This window comes from Pan troglodytes, chromosome 7, assembly GCF_028858775.2.
Source record: "Pan troglodytes isolate AG18354 chromosome 7, NHGRI_mPanTro3-v2.0_pri, whole genome shotgun sequence".
NCBI lineage: Eukaryota > Metazoa > Chordata > Mammalia > Primates > Hominidae > Pan > Pan troglodytes.
The window spans coordinates 36,392,266-36,414,512 of record NC_072405.2 but is presented as its reverse complement, the minus strand read 5'-3'; the positions used below and the strand labels follow the sequence as shown (position 1 = coordinate 36,414,512).

Here is a 22,247-nt window from a genome sequence, read left to right as displayed (position 1 = left end):
CTAAACGTGCAGGGGCAGTCAAACATCAAAATGCTGCCGTCAGGTGACAGCTTGAGGGTAGGTGCACCACCAAACCTAGTTCTGGAAAAACAAGAATTTTCCCCAGGGGACAACTGAGATAAAGCAAGCCAGTGATGGATCTGGGACTGGGACTGGAGGACTGATTTAGGGAATTCTGTCAATCTTTAATGCCACAAACTTCTGTGAAGCCTCTCCTGTGTGCCAAGCACTGGGCTTGAGGTGAGGTGGATCCCAAGAGGAAAGGTGCAGACAGTTGCTTCCCATCAAGGGGCAGAGAGCAGACCCGGTGCAGTCACTGTGTCTCAGAGGCGCTGCGGGAGGTAAGTCCAGGTGTTACAGGATGCAGAAGCCAGCCCAATGCCTGAGAGGTCCTCCACAGTCTTGAGGAACAAATGGGGGCTAGGCAGAGGCTGTGGCCAGGGAATTAACAGAACAAGGCACATATGAGAAACAACGCATAGCTCAGTCCAGCTAGTGCACAGAGTGCGGTGGGGAGCAGTGAGGGGTGGGACTGGAGGGAGAGGCTTAAGGGATACATTAGGGAATCGGTCCTCAGGAACCGTGACTCCATTCCTGTGCTGACACATGCCGTGGTCATGTTTTGCAGACCATTGACAAGTGCTCAGTGATCTGGGTGATCAGCGACATAGAGCGAGTTTCTGGGGGGCGAGCCCACGAAGACCTTCTGAATGAGAGCATCAAAGCCTGCCAGCGGGGTTTCTGTAGGGACGTGGCCCTGGTGGTCACCAAGATGGACAAACTCCACTTGCCAGAATACCTAAGGTATTGTGCTGGGCTCGCAGGGATGTGGGCTCCAGTCAGGGGCTTTCCTCTGTGGGTCCTGCCTACAGTAGCATGGAGCTTGACTTTGTAACATGGTTAGAGGGCTTCAGGAAGTGATTGTTGGGGAGGAAAGAAAAGGCTGGGTGACTTCCTGGGACATCAGGACCCCTGGTTGGGTTGTCTTAGGAATCTGAACCTTCCAGGGTAGCTGCTTAGTGCCAAGCTGGTGTCCCCTACACAGCTCTGGGGGTGCCACTCACATGTACCAGATGCAGATGGTGTACCTCCTGCACTGTGTGATGTGATGATCCCACCTGCTCCACAGATGTAGAAAGTGTAGACGCCCCCATAACTAGGGGGTACAGCCTGTAATACTATCTGGTAGGGTACAGCTTTTTTTTTTTTTTTTTTTTTGGCACAGTGTCTTGCTGTGCCACCCAGGCTGGAGTGCAATGGCACGATCTCAGCTCACTGCAACCTCCGTCTCCTGGGTTCAAGCAATTCTCCTGCCTCAGCCTCCCCAGTAGCTGGGATTACAGGCGCCGGCCAGTCCGCCCAGCTAATTTTTGTATTTTAGTAGAGATGGGGTTTCGCCATGTTGGCCGGGGTGGTCTTGAACTCCGGATCTCAGGTGATCTGCCCGCCTTGGCCTCCCAAAGTGCTGGGATTACAGGTGTGAGCCACTGCACCCAGCCCAGGGTACAGCTTTGATGTTTCAGGTTTTTGTACTCCTGAGCTTTTTAAAAATCATTAAATTTTTATTTTTATTTTAAGTTCCAGGGTACATGTGCAGGGTGTGCAGGTTTGTTACACAGGTAAACATGTGCCATGGTGGTTTGATGCACAGATCAACCCATTACCTAGGTATTAAGCCCAGCATCCCCAGCCAGAGACTCCTGAACTTTTTAACTCACTTGGAACAGGTCCTCAAAAGTTTTAGAACTTCGGGAGAAGGTAGATGCATTCTCTAAGAGTTGTATTATAACAAATAACAATGCAAGGTATGCATTTTGGGGCTTAATAGATGTTGATATCTATGGAGAGCTCTGTTGTCCCTATAGTTAGGAAGACTATAACTAACCTTCTATATTGGGACAATTTTGAGAGTGAGAGGGGGTATGATTAGTCCTTAGACGGGATCAGCGGGTATAAACTGGGCTTTCCTGGATCCATGGGGTGTGTGCTCACGGGATGTGATGTCACGGATGTGTCTCACCTCCAACAAGAGCTCCTTTACAGCCCCTCCACCATTTCCTCCATGCCCACTGAAGCTTAGGTCTGACTGCTGTCTCCAGGACTTCCCTTGCTGTCGTGGTCTGGGTTGGAATTGCAGCTTCATTTCTCCCCATCTCACCCCAGCAGAGAATATCTCCAGCCCTCCCTTTCCAATGCCAACACTAAAATTTACACAATTAGGCTGAGTGTGGTGGCTCACACCTGTAATCCCAGCACTTTGGGAGGCTGAGGCGGGCAGATCACAAGGTCAGGAGATTGAGACCATCCTGGCCAACATGGTGAAACCCATCTGTACTAAAAAATACAAAATAAATTGGCTGGGCGTGGTGATGCACACCTGTAGTCCCAGCTACTCAGGAGGCTGAGGCAGGGGAATCGCTTGGACCTGGAATGTGGAGGTTGCAGTGAGCTGAGATCGTACCACTGCACTCCAGCCTGGGCAACAGAGCGAGACTCCGTCTGAAAAAAAAATTAACATAATTAAATCTAATTTATTAATGATAAGCATTTATTGAACACAGGTAGGGGCTGTGGATTCAGAGGCACATTGCCCAGTCTTTGAGCTCACCATCTAAAAGAGGGTTAAAGGTTATACATGAAGGGACAAGCCAGGTGCTATGGGAACCCAGGGTGAGAGGGCTGCATTTTTGACTGGGACAGGGAGTGAGGTCACAGAAAATGTTCACAGCTGACGAAACGCTGGCTGGCCGTTGAGAAATGAAGGCACTTTTTTCAAGTGGATGCTGGAGATGGGTCAGAAGAGAGAGCATTGGGTCAAAGAAAGAACTTATGAAAAGGCACAGACACAGGGGAGTGTGTGCTGCTTTTGGGGAAAGTCGAAAGACTGCAGTGACACATAGTAAAAGTTAAGTAATTGTTACATTTTTCTAATTTCATTTCAGGGAAAGAAAGGTGGGAAATGTAAGTATGAACTAGTTTATTTTTATTTTTTAATTATTATTTATTTATTTTTAATTTTTTTGAGACAGAGTCTCACTCTGTCACCCAGGCTGGACTGCAGTGGTGCGATCTCGGCTCACAGCAACCTCTGCCTCCCAGGTTCAAGCAATTCTCCTAATTCAGCCTCCGGAGTAGCTGGGATTACAGGTACCCACCACCATGCCTGGCTAATTTTTGTATTTTTAGTAGAGATGGGGTTTCACCACGTTGGCCAGGCTGGTTTCGAACCCCTGACCTCAGGTGATCCACCTGCTTCAGCCTCCCAAAGTGCTGGGATTACAGGCGTGAGCCACCGCGCCCGGCCTGAACTAATTCTTTTTAAATAATACTTTTTATGACTAATATTACAGTTGGCTCTTGAACAATGTAGAGATTAGTGTGCCAACTCCCTGCTCAATTGAAAATCCACACATAATTTTTGATTCCCCAAAAACTTAACTACTAATAGCCACTGTTGATTGGCAGTCTTACCGATAGCATAAACAGTCGATTAATACATATTTTGTGTATGTATTATGTTCTGTATTCTTACAATAAGTAAGCTAGAGAAAAGAAAATGTCATTAAGAAAATCATGGCAGGGCTTGGTGACTCATGCCTGTAATCCCAACACTTTGGAAGGCTGAGGTGGGCGGATCATGAGGTCAGGAGTTAAGACCAGCCCAACCAACATGGTGAAACCCCGTTTCTACTAAAAATGCAAAAATTAGCTGGGCCTGGTGGAATGCACCTGTAATCCCAGCTACTCAGTAGGCTGAGGCAGGACAATCACTTGAACCTGGGAGGCGGAGGTTGCACTGAGCTGAGATCGCGCCACTGCACTCCAGCCTGAGCAACAGTGAGACTCCATCTCAAACAACAACAACAACAAAAAAAAAAAAAAGAAAGAAAATCATAAGGAAGAGAAAATACATTTACAATACGGCACCGTATTTATTAATAGCATAAGTTTACTTCATCTGTTTACAAGATGAATCGTACATCTAAACTGACAGGCAACAGCAGCTGCAGACCTCAATCTACGGCACATATGAAGCGATTCAACTTTTTCTTGTAATGTCATGACTTTTCTCTGCTACTTGGGAGCCCCTCCAGGATCACTGGACTTCACGTGGGTCCGATGGTGTTATTCAAGATTTAGGGTATTGCTCTAAACAGGCTGAAAAATATATGAGAACTGCAAAAGATCACTTTTTATTGCCATACGCAATTTACTGGAGCAGTTGTTCACATGGAGATCATTAGTATCACACGGTGTTTGGCATTTTAAGTGGATATTTGCAACACTTGAGCTCACCACACCAGCAACAGGAGGTGGCTCTGAAGTTATTACAGTAGTATAGTGTGTACTACAGTTAATTTTATGCAGTTATGATTTAATACTGCATCTTAATGTTTGTTTACATTTCTCTTGACTGCCAATGGTGCCATGTAGTCTATAGATGTTTACAGAAGTTTTGATAAATTTTAACTTTTCATGATAGAATCGTGTGCATTTCGTGGTAGTACATTATCAAATATAAACTGGGATCTACATCTATTTTATGTATTCATGACACCTTTTTGTTAATTTTTTGATACTTCTAGGCTACAGGGTTTGTCTGTGAGTTTTTTCAGATTGTCGCAAATCTTCAAATCTTTTTCAATTATTGAAAAAGAATCCACGTATAAGTGGACCTATGCAGTTCAAACCCATGTAGTCCAAGGGTCAACGTGTATTTTTTTTTTTTTTTTTTGAGATGCAGTCTCACTCTGTTGCCCAGGCTGGAGTGCAGTGGCGTGATCTCGACTCACTGCAACCTCTGCTTCCTGTGTTCAAGCAATTCTCCTGCCTCAGCCTCCCGAGTAGCTGGGACTACAGGCACGTGCCGCCACGCCTAGCTAATTTTTTGTATTCTTAGTAGAGATGGGGTTTCACTGGATTAGCCAGGATGGTCTCGATCTCCTGACCTTGTGATCTGCCTACCTTGGCCTCCCAGCGTGCTAGGATTACAGGCATGAGCCTCCGTGCCCGGCAACTGTGTATAATTCTAATACAGTGCATGCATATTTGACTGTCTGGACCAAATGAAAATCTGCCAAAAAAATGTGCATCTTGCCACCTCATCACTGTTGATAACGCTGCTCTCTGCATGCTTCTATTTCCTTTCGCAACCTAGCAAGCTATTCAGAGTCAGCGAGAGGCTGTTTTAGAAAGAAATGAAATGATAAAACTACAAAGGACTAGAATTCTCAAGGAAAAACTGAAGGTGAGTTAATAGGTTTCCCTATGTGTTTTTCTGTATCCCAGCAACTAGATTTTGAGAAACAAATGTATGCCTGGTATCGTGTAGTTGCAAGGGCCAAAGCTTTGGAATAGACAGTTTGTTTCTTTTGTTTTGAGACGCGGGTCTCACTCTGTTCGCCAGGCTGGAGTGCAGCGGTGTGATCTTGACTCACTGCAACCTCTGCCTCCCAGGCTCAAGAGATCCTCCCACCTCAGCCTCTCAAGTAGCTGGGACTATAGGCATGCACCACCATGTCTGGCTAATTTTTGTATTTTTTGTAGAGATGGGATTGCACCATGTTGTCCAGACTGTTCTCAAACTCCTGGGCTCAAGTGATCCACCTGCCTTGAACTCCCAAAGTGCTGGGATTACTGACCTAGAGGAGACAGTTTGGATTTAACTCAGTCCTACTGCTTCGGTTACCTCTCTGAGGCACCATTTTCTCATCTTTAAAGCGGGGAGATAATGATATCTATCTCCTGTGATTGTTGGGAGGGTCGAATGAGCATGTGGTCCACAGAGGAGTAGGCCCAGGTGAGTCTGGACTCTCCATACAGTGGAGGAATTGTTGAGTGCTATGGGACACGGAGGAAAGATGCCAGGTCACACTGGTGGCAGGGGAGGTGGGACTGGGGAGGTGTTCCAGGAAAACTCAGCCTCTGAGCAGAATTTTATTTTATTATTATTATTTTTTGAGACTTAGTCTCACTTTGTCACCCAGGCTGGAGTGCAGTGGGACAAACTCGGCTCACTGCAACCTCCGTCTCCTGGGTTCAAGCGATTCTCCTGCCTCAGCCTCCTGAGTAGCTGGGATTACAGGTGCATGCCACCATGCCTGGTTAATTTTTGTATTTTTAGTAGAGACAGGGTTTTACCATGTTGACCAGGCTGGTCTTGAACTCCTGACCTCAGGTGATCTGCCTGCCTTGGCCTCCCAAAATGCTGGGATTACAGGCATGAGCCACTGCACCTGGCCAATTTTATTATTATTATTTTTAAAGATGGGGTTTCCACTATGTTGCCTAGGCTGGTCTCAAACTCTTGGGCTGAAGTGATCCTCCTGCCTCAGCCTCCCACGTAGCTGGGACTACAGCTCGGCAGGCACCACAGTGCTCTGCAGAGCAGAATTTTAAAGAAGCTGTAGTCTTTAGTAAGGTGAAAAAGTCGAGAAGGCACTTTTGAGGCAGAAGCAAGAACACCGTTCACACAAGCTGCTGTGTTTGGCGAATGACAGGCAAGTAGCTTGGAAAGGCTCAGAGGGAGAGTGTGAGAGGGAGTGGACAGGGATAAGGCCCGAGCTGCACTTAGTGTTCTCCTATTTTTACTATTTTATCACTAAAATAGGTACAAACCTACAACTTCTTATTATTATAGTCTTTTTTTTTTACTTTTTTATTTTGAGACAGAGTTGCGCTCCGTTGCCCAGGCTGGAGTGCAGTGGTGCAATCTCGGCTCACCGCAACCTCCGACCCCTGGGTTCAAGCGATTTTCCTGCCTCAGCCTCCCAAGCAGCTGGGATTACAAGTACCCACCACTATGCCCAGCTAATTTTTGTATTTTTAGTGGAGATGAGGTTTCACCATGTTAGCCAGGCTGGTCTCGAACTCCTGACCTCTGGTGATCTACCCACCTCGGCCTCCCAAAGTGCTGGGATTACCAATGTGAGCCACCACGTCTGGCCTATAATAGTCTTATACAACTATAAAACTAAAACCAAGTTTAAGATAAAATATAAACACCACAACATAAGGGATATATCAGAGTAAGTACCATGTGACAGATGATATGTTTGGCTGAAACAAGATCTTCGGTATTGGATTCAATAGTAAAAACATTTGGCCGATGACCAGCTCTATATTCAGTTTCTTTCTGTATTTTGCCTTCAATAATATTGATACAGAAAATGTCTGTTGTGCAACGTGGAATTGAAAATTTCAAAGCTTTTGTTTCTAGCGCAATATCATTAGGCCTCATACTCAAGCCAAAATATTCTACCAGGCAATTCTTGGATGCCAGTTTTAATGAGGCAAAACTTAGTACAGCTGGTCTTGGTCTGCTGAATTGTTCTTGTTGGTATTAAAGAAATATGCATTGTATGAGTGCCTGATCATATTATCCCTGGAAATGGAAACGTAGAATACTTCAATACACAATTTACAATTATGCCAGTAAACATGCCGAATTGGTTTGTATGAGTTAGGGCCTGGGCTGCAATACATCAGTTTGCAGGGTGACTATAGCTGTCACCGCTATGGTGCAAGTTCTTCTGAGGCCTAAAACCCACACCTCTGATGGCAAGGTGATGCCTTCATTCTCCAACCACTTTATTTCAGTTTGAATTATTGTGAAACCTTTACTTGTACTACATGCCGTTGTTTGGAACTTTTTTTTTTTCCCAGATGGGTCTCACTCTGTTAGCCAGGCTGGAGTGTAGTGGCACAATGATAACTCACTGCAACGTTGAATTCCTGGGCTCAAGCTATCTTCCTGCCCGCACTCCACACCCCCTGACCCCCACCAGCCTCCCAAGGAGCTAGGACTACCGGTATACCGGTATGCACCACCACATCCAGCTAATTTTTAAATTTTTTGTAGAGACAGGGTATGTTGCCCAGGCTGGTCTCTAATTCCTGGGCTCAAGCAATTCTCCTGCTTGGGCCTCCCAAAGCACTGGGATTACAGGTGTGAGCCACAGTGCCTGGCCTTGGAGCAAATTTAGTTTTAATCACAGAAAACATGAGACAGAAGTTCTTTATAAGGCATTCTTTGAGTTTCCATCACTTTTTTTTTTTTTGGCTGGGTGTGGGATAGGCAGTCACTTTGCATATACCTCAGTATCAAAACACAACTCACCTTCATCTACATGTGGATGTCTCCCTTTCCTAGGTCCCATGAAGCACTTAGGTGTTGCTTTGCAAAAAAATCTGGAATTACTGTCTACTCCACCAACCACGAGCATTTTTTCCACTAACATCAAGTATATGCCCCACGTTTCCATTTCCAGGCCTTTCGATGTAACGGCCTGGAAAATGCTGACCTTTTAATGCTGAATCATAACATAATCTTTTAAAAGACATATTAAATGGCAGTTAAGTAATGCACACAACTCATTAGAAGGAAGGGCAATGTGAACAGCTGTGACCAAGTTCACCCATGTGCAGTGTATGAACCTCCTAAGCACCACAGCTGGGTAGCTTGGAACGACAGAAAATTATTATCTCCCAGTTCTGGAGGCTGGAAGTCCAAATCAAGGTATTAGCAGCGCCATGCTCCCTCTGAAACTGAAGGAAGGATCTGGTCCAGTTCTCTCTGCTTGCTTCTGGTAATTCCTGGCTTGTGGCAGCACAACTCCAGTCTTCATATGCCATTCTCCTCATGTGTGTGTCTCTGTATCCAAATTTCCCCTTTTTTTTAAAGACACCAGTCATTGGATTAGGGGCCCACCCTACTCCAGTATGACTTCATCTTAATACATTTCATCCTCAATGACCCAATTTCCATATAAGGTCACATTTTTAGGTAGTGGAGATTAGGACCTCAACATGTGAATTTTGGAGGGGGATACATTTCAGCCCATAACACAAGGCAGTGACAACCACCTTGTGACTGCCACCTGGCCTGCAGCAGTTGCAAGATGCATCTCAATTTCAAAAATATTAAACGGGGAAACAATGTGCCTCTTAGTATTGATAAGCTGTAGTCACATATCAGCTGAAGTTAAGTGGTTGAAGATTGGGGATCACAATGTAGTTATGGATTTGAGTTACTAGTTTGAGATTCAAGGCTGAGACACAGGCACATAGATCCTTCCAAGATGCCTGATTTGGGCCCCATCCTATAGTAACCAGGCTTTCTAGCTCCACATCTTTTCTTACTACCTGGTATGTTATGGTTCACTTGACCTTCCCTTAAATTTTGCCTTGACCCAGTTTGTTTTTGTTTTCGTTTTGTTTTGTTTTGTTTTGTTTCGCTCCTGTTGCCCAGGCTGGAGTGCAATGGCGCTATCTTGGCTCACCGCAACCTCCGCCTCCTGGGTTCAAGCAATTCTCCTGCCTCAGCCTCCCAAGTAGCTGGGATTACAGGCATGGGCCACCACGCCCAGCTAATTTTGTACTTTTAGTAGAGACGGGGTTTCTCCATGCTGGTCAGGCTGGTCTCAAACTCCCGACCTCAGGTGATCTGCCCTCAGCCTCTCAAAGTGCTGGGATTACAGGCGTGAGCCAATGCACCTGGCTGCCTTGGCTCAGTTTTTACTATAAACTGTCACACGACTTTTTATTTTAACCTAATTCACAAAGTTTTACTGCCTGATTTGACCTGACAGGATTTTTGTGCCCCTACTAAGACTGTTAATATTCTTTTATATGTTAGGTGAACTTTTAGGACTTGCCCAAGTGGAATTTACAGACTGAATTTTGACAGTCTCAGGCATATATTGTTTGAGGTGGTTAATGCCTTTACTTTAACATACCTTATTTTATTTACTCAGTTTTAGGATCATAATGAGCTCATAGCTTTTCACAGAACTATTGTGTTCATTCTGATGCTCAATGTGTCACTTTTTGGCCAGTGGGAACCCTTTAAGCTGACTCCCTTTAGCATTACTCCCTTTAGCATTTAAAAAACATTCTTGCTGTCTAGCTACAACAAGATATTCAGGTTCACTTTATTTTTCCCTGCCCCAAGATATAGAACAACTACTCTCCAGGAATCTGGGGTTTCTTTTAGCGAGAATAACATTAAAAATAATAATTGGGCCAGGAGCAGTGGCTCACACCTGTAATCTCAGCACTTTGGGAGGCTGAGGTGGGAGGATTGTATGAGGCCAGGAGTTCAAGACCAGCTAGGGCAACATAGCAAGACCCCCATCTCTAACAACAGCAAAAAAAGAGTGCTAGGGGCTCAGATCAAATTATTTCATACAAGTAAGACAGTGGCAGAGTGACATCACTGCAACATAATTTTCATGACAAAGCTAGAAAAGGTGGATTTAAAAAATGAGTCATGATTTATGTCACTGATTTCAGGTAGATTTTTAAAAATCAGGTCATGATTTTTTTTTTTTTTTTTTTTTTTTGAGACGGAGCCTGGCTCTGTTGCCCAGGCTAGAATGCAGTGGCACAATCTTGGCTCACTGCAACCTCTGCCTCCTGGGTTCAAGTGATTCTCCTGCTTCAGTCTCCCAGGTAGCTGGGATTACAGGCATGCGCCACCACAACTGGCTAATTTTTGTATTTTTAGTGAAGACAGGGTTTCACCATATTGGCCAGGCTGGTCTCGAACTCCTGACCTCAGGTGACCCACCTGTCTCAGCCTCCCAAAGTGCTAGGATTACAGGCATGAGCCGCCTCACCCAGCTGGGTCATGATTGATATTACTGGTTTCAGTGTAACTCCAACTTTACTATATCCTTTCTGATTCTGCTTCCATTGAGTAACCCTTCTGTTTTCTTTCTTCCTTTCCTTTCCTTTCTTTTCCTTTCCTTTTTTCTTTTTCTTTCTTTTTTTTTTTTTTTTAACAGAGTTTTGTTCTTGTTGCCCAGGCTGGAATGTAATGGCACGATTTGGCTTACCGCAGCATCTGCCTCACTGGTTCAGGCGATTCTCCTGCCTCAGCCTCCCGAGTAGCTGGGATTACAGGCACCCACCACCATGCCTGGCTAATTTTGTATTTTTAGTAGAGATGGGGTTTCTCCATGTTGATCAGGCTGGTCTCAAACTCCAGACCTCCGGTGATTTGCCCGCCTCAGCCTCCCAAAGTGCTGGGATTACAGGCATGAGCCACCGTGCCCGGCCTTTTATTTTATTTTTTTAAGATAGTGTCTTCCTTTGTTGTCCTGGCTGGAGTTCAATGGCATGATCATGGCTCACTGCAGCCTCTGCCTCCCAGGCTCAAGGAATTCTCCTGCCTCAGCCTCCCGAGTAGTTGGGACTACAGGTGTGTGCCTCCATGCCCGACTAATTTTTTGTATTTTTAGTAGAGACGGGGTTTCACCATGTTGGCCAGGCTGGTCCTGAATTCCTGAGCTTAGGCAATCCACCTGCCTCGGCTTCCCAAAGTGCTGGGATTACAGGTGTGAGCCACCACACCTAGCCTCCCTTCTGGTCTGAGCTTCCACGTTTTCTCCTCTCTCACATACAACGTCTTTTTACAAACTTTAATATATTGTGTTACGTTTTATTATGACAAGCCATGTGTTTAAATTAGAACAGTGTGTAATGTTTCTGTTGCATTATTTAATGAATATCTACTAACATCTTGGATCCTACCTCTAGCTATAGCTGTTTCTACTTCTCTTTTACAATAATATGAACGCTTTATACTAGAGTCACTTCACTGACACTATAAAAACATTTCTTTTTACTACAATAAAAAGCATAAATGTTAACTAATCTTCAATAATTTTTAGAAAAGTTATACAAGATTTAGGTCCAGATTTTAAATAATGCAAACATCTAGACACAGCTAAGCACATGCCTTTCTTGGAACTGTTTTAAAACCCTACTTAAAGTTAATTCTACATTAATTTCATCTCCCAGTAGAAAATAGTTTCAGCTTTCCCTAAACTTTTTCCTAGAGTGAAAACTCTATCAAAGCAAAATCTCAGCAGATAGATTCTTTTTGCAACTTCAGCTCACTCTATAAGGGGGTTGGTGGGGGTGGGCTTCTGGCAGTCTACACAGATATCCGTATTCCAGCCTTAACTACATGTGCTTATAGCTTGCCAGGGACACGGCTTCTCACCAGTCCCAGTGGACTGCAAGGCGTCTACTCACTCAGCTCTTTATATCTTTGCATCAGAAAGAGATTGACAACTCTTCACTGCTTTCTACCTCCCTCAAATACCCACACACGCACATGCACATTCTATAGGTGAATGTTTTTCTCTTTTTTAAGTAAGAAGAATGAAAGAATATGTAATTCTATTTCTGTATGATTCTAGTATGACTTCTCCACGACAATGTTTTTCTAAGCACAAAAAAAGACTCCCTCAAATAATTCTTTATTGCTTGACTTTTTTTTTTTTTTTTTTTTTTTTTTTTGAGATGGAATCTCTCTCTGTCACCCAGGCTGGAGTGCAGTGGCATGATCTTGGCTCATTGCAACCTCTACCTCCCGGGTTCAAACAATTCTCTTGTCTCAGCCTCCCGAGTAGCTGCGACTACAAGTGCACACCACCATGCCTGGCTAATTTTTGTATTTTTTAGTAGAGATGGGGTTTCACCATATTGGCCAGGCTGGTCTCGAACTCCTGACCTTGTGATCCGCCTGCCTTGGCCTCCCAAAGTGCTAGGATTACAGGTGTGAACCACTGCACCCAGACTAATGTTTCAACATTAGTCTGCATTAAAATGTGTATGATTACTCACTAACTACTTAAGAAACTGTCACTTTTCTAGGACCTTAGCCAGGTTTGTGTTGCGTTGCGCTTGTAAATGTTTAACAACTAGCTCTTTGTTTAAAAACAAAAAAATCCCCCCAAACAAACAAACAAACAAAAAACCCAAAAGGCTGATGTGTACCATTTGCCAATTCCTGTGGTGTAAATAGGAGTTAGTGGAGATTGGGACCTCAACATGTGAATTTTGGAGGGGGATACATTTCAGCCCATAACACGCAGGCAGTGACAACCACCTTGTGACTGTCACCTGGTCTATAGCAGTTGCAAGATGCATCTCAATTTCAGAAATCTTAAACAGGGAAATGATGTGCCTCTTAGTATTGATAAGCTGTGGTCACATGTCAGCTGGAATTATTTGGTTGAAGATTGGGGATCACAATGTGGTTATGGATTTGGGTTATCAATTTGAGATTCAGGACTGAAACAGTCCCAACATTGTCAATTTCAAGCTACCAGTGTGACGTCACTGAATGCAGAGTAGGAAAGTGATGTGTGCTGTTGGCTTTCAGGAGCTGGTACGAGCTGGCTGCAGCACATCACTGCCTATTCCAGACATGTGTTTCTTTTTTGAGAAAGGATCCTGGTATTATTCCCCCTCTGAACATTTAAATACACCTTTGAACTATTTTCTCTACACATTTTCTTCTAGAATTGATATTAACTCCCAAGAGAATAGTTTCTATGCAGCAGTTTCCTCATAACTTCTGACCTTGTTAGGAGTGGACAGATGGCAACACCAGACATTGAGAACATTGTCTGTTCCCAGAGAGGGTCATGGAGAACTGAAAGTGAGTGAGCTGAAATTGGCTGAAGGCTCTTGTGGGTCCTGTGCATGATTGCCTTTGCCATGGTCTGAGTTATTCTGTTTTCTGTGTGACTCTCTCACTTCAGAGAAAACTGCCAGCGGACTTCAAGGTTCTGGAAGCCTCAGATCTGGTGTATACAGTCAGCGCCCAGGAGTACTGGCAGCAGGCTCTCCTCACCGAGGAGGAAACGGGTAATTTATGTTTTTTAAATCTCCATCACTAAAATTCTCAAGATCAAGCTTGGCACTTCGAATTTCCTGCTCTAGAACTTTTTGTGTCACACAAACAATTTTTTTCCAGCTTGCCATGGTTTCAATACGAATTGCAAATAAGGATATTTTCCTCTCTGCATTGTTGTGGTGCCAGAGACCACAGTTCCTCTTGCCTCCAAATCTTACCATGGGTTGGTAAAGGTCAAATAATTGGGTTGCTGGGCGCAGTGGCTCACACCTGTAATTCCAGCACTTTGGGAGGCCAAAGTGGGTAGATCACCTGAGGTCAGGAGTACGAGACCAGCCTGACAAACATGGTGAAACCCCATCTCTACTAAAAATACAAAATTTGCCAGGCGTGGTGGTGCATGCCTATAATCTCAGCTACTTGGGAGGCTGAGGCAGGAGAATTGCTTGAACCTGGGAGGCAGAGGTTGCAGTGAGCCGAGATTGCGCCATTGCACTACAGCCTGGACAACAAGAGTGAAACTCTGTCTCAAAAAACAACAACAAAAAAAGCCAGGCATGTTTGTTCATGCCTGTAATCCCAGCACTTTGGGAGGTCGAGGTGGGTTGATCCCCTAAGGTCAGGAGTTCAAGACCAACCTGACCAATATGGTGAAACCCCATTTCTACTAAAAAATACAAAAATTAGCCGGGCGTGGTGGTGCCAGCTACTCGGGAGGCTAAGGCAGGACAATTGCTTGAATCTGGGAGGTGGAGGTTGCAGTGAGCCGAGATCGCACCATTGAACTCCAGTCTGGGTGACAACAGTGGAACTTCGTCTCAAAAAAAAAAAAAAAAAAATTGGGTTATCATTTCCTTAGTCCCCTCCCACCCAGCTTCAGGCATTAGAATTGTTTCCTGAGTGACTATTGTATATTTTGTCTGTGAGGCAGTGAAAGCATAAGGCATGGCTCTTTCTTCACAGAACTTGAAATCTGGATGAGGAGCTAATACTAACCCAAATGCAAAAACTGAAGTAAAAATAAGGCTTAGTTGTTGCTGACCATGAGTGCAATAGAAGCCCGGGGAACCTAGAGCTCTGCGTGCACTAGATACTCAGTGGAAAGTGGGTGGGCAGGCAGGGTCAGGACTGCATTCTCATCTGAACTTGATATGGCTTGCAACGTGCATGCATTTTATTAGATGTGTAGGTATGTGAATGGAGGTTAAGGAGCAGAAGGTGTGAAATGTTCCCAGAGATGGGGGAACTGCTTGATTAAGGGTATAAAAGACAAAACTAGCATGGTATATGGAAGGAATAATATACAGAAATTGACACATATGGGAATAATGGGGAAAAGGGTAGAGTGGCATCTATTATCTTCTGACAGACAATGGGTTAGGATGTGACAGGAATCCTGTCACATCTAGAATCCTGCATGTCAGAGGTTCTTGTTCCTTTCTACAGCAAGCATGGGCTATTCTGGTGTTAAGGGTTAGTTGATATAGGTAGAAAAGTCTAGGGGGACTGAAGGGCTGGGACTCTAGAATTCTGAGCACTTTGGTTTACCTCTGCAGGTGATAGCTATTCAAAGGAAAGAGCCCATGTTTTCAACTAGCCTGTTCTTTTCCATGTAGTTTTTTTTATACGGCTAAAGAAAATGAATATGCAGTATTGCTGATCTACCATTCATCACTGTCATTGATCCTAGACATGGGAAAAGTGCTTTTCAGAAAGGTTGGTTCTGTAGGCATCCAGCCCACTTGGGATCTCAACTCTAGTTCATTCATATCGCCACCTTGGTCTTTCAACTTTTATGAATTCTATTGACCACAAACTTCTGGCCTTTAACAATTATTTGTGCTGCCTGTGAATTCCAGAAATCCCTAAGTTAAGAGAATACATCAGGAAGAGCCTCTTGGACAAGAAGAAGAGGACAGTGACCAAGTATGTGACTGAAGCCTTTGGCCTGTTGCTCCTCACAGATAGTTTCAACTCCACGCAAAACCTGCCGGTATGGAAGACACTGGGTTTTCATATCCTCCCCCTTCCTGGGCAGGACATTTCCTTTTACCAAGTTAGAAAATTAACTTACGATATTTTTTCTTTTCATATTAAAGGAAGATATGAAGTTCAGAGAGTCTAAAAGGACAAAAAGATAATTAGAGGGTTAAAATCATAACATTTGGGTAAAAGAGAAAGGAGTAATATTTTACCTGGGACAGATGGGCTGAGAGAAAAATGTCAAAATAGTAGCTATTTTCCAACTCTCCTGAGACTCGAACAAGGTGGAATGTGTTTAAGCGATGGCAGGCGTGATTTGGCTTGCTTCTAGTGGAATACAGACACTTCTTGGTTACCCTGGAGAGGCGTGTTTATGTATACAGTCCAAAAATATTTCATCTGCCTCTGGTGCTGTCAGAATCTCAAGCTCAGAAGAGCACAGGAAAATAATGTGAGAGGATGGAAGCTTGGAGGGAATTTCAGTAGAGTTTCAATAGTTATCTTCACTGGCAAGAATGCAGGCCTTCTGAAAAAGTAGTTAAAATTACTTTTCTCATAGTAATTGACATATTTATCTCTTTCATGGATGGTTTCTTTTTAACCCTAAAATAAGAGGGATAAGCTGCTAGATTAGAGACTTGGGGGGTTTTGGAGAAAAACCTCTTACTGTCGTCAGTCACCAGCTGTGTTGTCTCCTTATGAGAGATGGAATATGCAAAGACAATTGCTGGACCGTGCGTAAAAATAGATCTCTGACCACAACCTGCAGCCACCTGCCCAGAAACCAACCTCTTATCTACAATAAACAGCCCAGGAAGCCTTCTGTCTGTAAGTCAGACTTCAGGAAGTCAAACTGCTATCTCTAATAACAACCCAGGAGGCTAAAGAATAACTCTGTAACAATCAGCACCAGATGGCCGGGACTTGATGAATAACTTCCCTAATCTCTGTTCCTGCTTCCAACTTACTACCAACCGGGAAAACCAAATGTCTATGCCTAACCAACCACATTGGCTGCTCTGCTTTTAGCTAGCCCGTCTTTAGTGTCCCCAGGCCAACAGCCTCCAATCAGGGCACCCCGAAGCCTTTCCTTTTGTCCACCATGAAGCTTTTCCACTCCCCTGCCTGCTTTTGAGTCTCTGCTGAACTCAAATGATGGTGGCTGACTCTGTTGCTGTAGTGAGCTGTGAATAAACAGCCTCTGCTTGTCCTCATTTGGTTGGTTTTCACTTATTTCCACACTTGCCTTCACCTGTCAGATGTGCACAGTCAAGGTGTTTGTCTTCTTGTTATGCTGGAACAGGGAAGGGGCAGAGGAAGTACATGAATAGGGCTTTGTGAGTGGTCGAGGAGCTGGTCCTGAGGATGGGGAAGGTGGGCCAATGGTGACCCTGTGGGGTGGCAAGGGGAGGCAGACACTCGAGACCTGACTTCCACGTGGGAGTAAGCAGTGCCACCTGGGGCCTTTGGTTGTGTATAAATGCTTGTAAAAAGTCTTTAGTGGTGTGGGGTCTTTCTTCTGCATAAAAGGGGCATATAGAGCAAAATTCAATCTTTTTTTAATCTATTTCTTATGACTTGTTTTGGTCTAGTTGTACAGGACAAAAACAAAACAAAACTCTTGGAATCTGAGATTTTCTTATTTGACTTTGTCCGCTGAAATCGTTGGGGAAGGGTTTGACCTTCCAATTTCCCAAAACAGTTCTTCAGGGTGAAATTTGTCTCTCTGCCCAGCACAAGATTGCTTTTGGAAGTGCTGATGGAAAATGAATCCGATGTAGGCTGTGTGAGGTTGGTGTATTTTACAAACATTAGGACAAGGCATTTTGCCATCAAGGCCAGAAGTGCCCACCCCACGTGTTTTCTTTGCTAATATGGAAGTGCAGAGCTCAGAGGGGCTCAGATTCACCCTTGCAGCCAGACTCCAAGCAGTGGAAAACATAGAGGAGAAGGGGGCTGACTGGCAATTCTGCAATAGCTATGTTAGGGAGTTGCTGGCAACTTTGCTCAAAATTCCTTGGCCTTAGGTATTGGTCTTACTCTTAGCTCTTTGATAGAAAGTTGGAAGGCAAGAATTTGTCAGTTCCTTTGAATTCTGAAAAATCAAATCTAAATATGTGTGTGATTGATTTTTTTTCAAAGATGATCACTGAAACCAAAAATTTGGAGTTTGAGTAGTGATTTTAAATGAGCAATCATTATTTTTAAGAGTCCATAGGAAGTTGATGATCACATCTCAATGTCAAATGAAGTCTGCGTTTATTCATACTAAGTGCCAGCTTCTTTGTTTCTTATTGTTCTTTTATTCTCCGCTCTTCCCTTTCTTATCATTCTTTTGTTTATTCAACAAGGATTTATTGAGAGTGAGGCATTGTGAGAATCATGCCCATGGCTTTTCTTTCCATGACTTCTTTCTTCTTTCATTTTCATCACTGGTGACACCACAAATTCAAAAGAATCTAAAGGATGTCCTGGGAAAAATGCTTTGTAGAAGTCTTAATGGTGAAAATGAGGGAAATTCCCGGGGTGCACCGAATGCTAAACAGTCTCCATAAACTCTAAAACGTATTTACTCCAAGATTCACAGCATTTTAGAGTGTGAGGTTGTTTTCAAGATCATTCAACCCAATTCACTTACTTTAAAGATGATACCGTTGAGAATCAGAGAAGTTAAATCACCTGTATCAGGTCACACATTGATTCGAGAGCTATTTCTGTCTATTTGGAATAGAATTTAAAAGCCCAAATTATCTTGCAGTTTCTCTGGGCCACTTGTTCAATCCACAAATGTCTATGGGTTTTGCTCTCTGTGCTGTGCCCTGGAATAAAAGAGCATGACTAAGAGCCTGCTCCTTTGGCAAGTTCCTATCCAGGGAAGAAGACACAGGGAACGAGAGAAATGTCATACGGCAGGAGGCAGGAGACGTGCTGTGGTGCAGGACTGTGGGAAGTGCAGTGGGAGCACAGGACAGAGAGCCCCACCTCTACCTGGGGACTCAGGGAAGGTTCCTCATGGGAAGGACCTTTGAGCTTTGTCTCCGAAGTAACAAAGATGAAATCAGCAAGGCCCAGAGGGCACAAGACTGACAGCATGTTTGGGGAATAGCAGCAAGTCCAGGGGTAGCTACTTGGCAGGATGTGTCAGGCAAACAGAGATGGTGGTGCTAGAGAGGTGGAGTGAGTTCTGGCTATGAGGTGCCTTAAAGGCCAAGGTGGGGAGTGTGGCTCTGTCTGCTGCAGGCACTGTGGGACCCACCAAGGTTCCCATGTGGGGAACAACACTATGAGTTCCCAGTTTGGAACTGTATTAGTCCATTTTCATGCTGCTGATAAAGACATACCCGAGACGGGGTAATTTGTAGAGAAAATGAGGTTTAATGGACTCACAGTTCCATGTGCCTGGGGAGGCCTCACAATCATGGTGGGCAAAAGGCATGTCTTACATGGTGGCAGACAAGAGAGAAATGAGAGCCAAGCAAAGGGGGTTTCTCCTTATAAAACCATCAGATCTCATGAGACTCATTCACTACCATGAGAACAGTATGGGGAAAGCCAATCCCATGATTCAATTATCTCCCACCAGGTCCCCCCTACAACACGTGGAATTATGGGAGCTACAATTCAAAATGATATTTGGGTGGGTACACAGCAAACCATATCAGGCACCTAGGGGTCAAGGCTTTCTCTGGTGGTCACTTCCTTGTATTATTTGAATATATGTTTTCTCCCTGATTAGACTGTATTCTTTGAAGAAGGAAGCATGGATTTATTTTTGCGGTCCTGTAGCTTTGCTATGCAAAGTGTGGTCCATAGCTCGGAAGACCAGCATTACTTGAGGACTGGCTAGAAATGCAGAATCCCAGGACCTTGGGTTTCAGATTTTAAGATCTCCTGTTGATTTGTATGCATGTTAAAATTTAAGAAGCATTATCCTTAAAAACTCCTTCGTGCAAAGTCAAAGCTCATGAAATGTTTGTTGAATCAGATGTCATTGGAAAAATCTGTTTTGATAACAATTGGATTTCTATGTGGATAGCTACTTCCCCAAATAGCCTGATGGATAATACAGCTGAAATAAGTTGCTGAATAAGCAGAGACTGTGATTTTTAAGAAATGAAATAAGTTGCACCAGGCAGGTATTTGTTCTATTCTCTAACCCCACAAAGCGTAAAGGGGTCTGTGCACTGAGTGAGGTCTTATGAGGACAATAAAGAGAAGTCAGCTCTGAGTGATAAGCTGAATCTTGAGCTGGTGACAAGCTTAAAGAAAGCAAAGCTTCAGGAGAAGGTGCCCTTAGGGAGGGGGTGGCCTGATGCTTTTATGGTCCTTGTCCCTAGAATGAACACTTGCACATGAGTGTCCTGCGGAGATTTGCGGAAGAGAAGGTTGAGCTGCTGGAGAAGGCCATCGCACAGTGCTTCGCCTGCATGGAGCAGCCTCTGCAAGAAGGGGTCAGGACCGCCAGGACTTCTTACCGCTGCATCCTCAGGGCATGCTTGGTGGTGAGTGACCCTTCCAGGGAAAACTCGGATATTCCAGGAGGCCTGCCCAATCCCCAAGCTTCTTTTGCATCATCCCATTCCCTTCAAAAGAGGTAAAGAGTTAGCGGGCCGGGCACGGTGGCTCATGCCTGTAATCCCAGCACTTTGGGAGTCCGAGGTGGGCGGATCACAAGGTCAGGAGATCAAAAGCATCCTGGCCAACATGGTGAAACCCCGTCTCTACTAAAAATACAAAAATTAGCCAGGTGTGGTGGCGTGTGCCTGTCATCCCAGCTGCTCAGGAGGCTGAGGCAGGAGAATTGCTTGAACCAGGGAGGCGGAGATTGCAGTGAGCCGAGATTGCACTACTGCACTCCAGCCTGGTGAGAGAGTGAGACTCCATCTCAAAAAAAAAAAAAAAAAAAAAAAAAGAGCTAGAGGAGGGTAGGAGAGAGTGAAAATTGCACGTAACAGTTGTTCATCTGTGTCTTGAAAGGACCAAGGAAGGTACACAGTTCAGCAAAGACAGAGTGGGAATCTGGGATCTGAGGGTCTTGGTTGGAGTACCAGCTCCACCAAACATCCACCTTGTAGCCCTGGGCAAAGCTCTAGACCCATTTTTAAAAAATTTATTGGTTTTATTCTATAAAATGAGGATGCTCAATGCTTGCCCTACCTATCTGGTAGTGTTGATATCAGTATCAATGAGCTTACACAATAAGGAAACATCTTGTAACCTCTCAATTGGCATACAAATTGTGGTTTTATTTCGTAATTAGTTGTATAGAGTTTCTGAAGGATGAAAATGTAAGTGTAAGGCAGTATTTATCTAAGACTAAGGGGTGAAAAAAGAGGCCTATTGTATTAGTCTGCTTGGGCTGCCATAACAAAATCCTATAGACTGGGTGGCCTGAACCACAGACATCGATTTTCCCATAGTTCTGAAGGCTGGAAGTCCAAGATCAAGGTGTCAGCAGGGTGAGTTCTGAGGCCTTTCTCCTCCTCTGGAGAAGGTAGATGGCCACCTTCTTGCTGTGTCCTCACGTGGCCTCTTCACTGAGCACGCACACTCCTGGGATCTCTTTCTCTTCCCAGAAGGACACCACACCTGTCAGATCAGGGCCCCACCCTTATGACCCCATTTAACCTTAATTACCTCCTTACCAGCTGTGTCTCCAAACACAGTCACCCTGGTGGTTAGGGCTTCGCATGTGAACCTCAAGGGTCACACTTTAGTCCGTAGCACCCATTAAGGGGAAGATGTGATGGACAACACTGCTCATGTAGCAAAGATGACTTGGTGTCCCCCCATGCTGGGAGAAGTGCATGGATGGTCTGTGGTTGTAGTTTTTAGTGGGCCTTGGAAAGTTGGAATGTGAGCAGTGGAAAATGTGTGAAAAGGTGAGTGTGATGGGGTGGTTGGCTTCCTGGAGGCTTTTCTATGTGCACCGATGATACCGGCTTTCTAGCACCTGGCCTCTTCTGGGTGTTGTTATCTGTGTGCTTTGTGTAAAATCTTGTTTAAGTGTCTAGATGAGCCTGAGTGTGGTGGCTTGTGCCTGTATTCCCAGCACTTTGGGAGGCTGAGGTGGATGGATCACCTGAGGTCAGGAGTTTGAGACCAGCCTGGCCAACATGGTGAAACCCAGTCTCTACTAAAAATACAAAAACTAGTCGGGTGTGGTGGTGACACCTGTAATCGCAGCTACTGGGGAAGCTGAGACAGGAGAATCACTTGAACCTGAGAGGCAGAGCTTGCAGTGAGCTGAGATGGTGCCATTGCAGTCCAGCTGAGGTGACAGAGTGAGACTCCGTCTCAAAAAAAAAAAAAAAATGTCTAGATAAGTAGATGCATGTGCTGCAATTTGGATGAAAGGAAAGGAGGAGATTCTCTAGCACAAGACAAAGAATAAATGCCGAAAGAACCAAGAGTAAAAGAGGAGATAAGTTGGGGTGATTCTGGGGTCACTGGGGAAAGTGTCAGTGTGTGGACACAGGAGGATGACAGCTGGAGTGTCTTCCATGCGGTTGGGCGTGGGTAGCCAAGTATCCGTGTGTGTAGTATGTACGCATGCGTGCATTCAGTCAGCAAATGTGAGCAAAATGCTGACTGTGGAATCAGATACTGC

General features: G+C 44.6%; 1 protein-coding gene across 3 annotated transcripts in view; it reads left to right on the top strand.

The window, feature by feature from the left end:
* NUGGC (nuclear GTPase, germinal center associated) overlaps positions 1-22,247 on the top strand; it is a 62,430-nt gene that overhangs the window by 23,240 nt on the left and 16,943 nt on the right. For 2 of the 3 annotated variants that reach the window (XM_519681.8, XM_024345100.3), the window contains 6 exons: positions 629-804; positions 2,943-2,961; positions 5,159-5,248; positions 13,560-13,665; positions 15,514-15,647; positions 19,975-20,139. In XM_519681.8, coding sequence (XP_519681.5) covers positions 629-804; positions 2,943-2,961; positions 5,159-5,248; positions 13,560-13,665; positions 15,514-15,647; positions 19,975-20,139 — 690 coding nt within the window. The remainder of the gene's footprint in view (positions 1-628; positions 805-2,942; positions 2,962-5,158; positions 5,249-13,559; positions 13,666-15,513; positions 15,648-19,974; positions 20,140-22,247) is intronic. The other variant, XM_063816974.1, reaches the window with a different exon arrangement.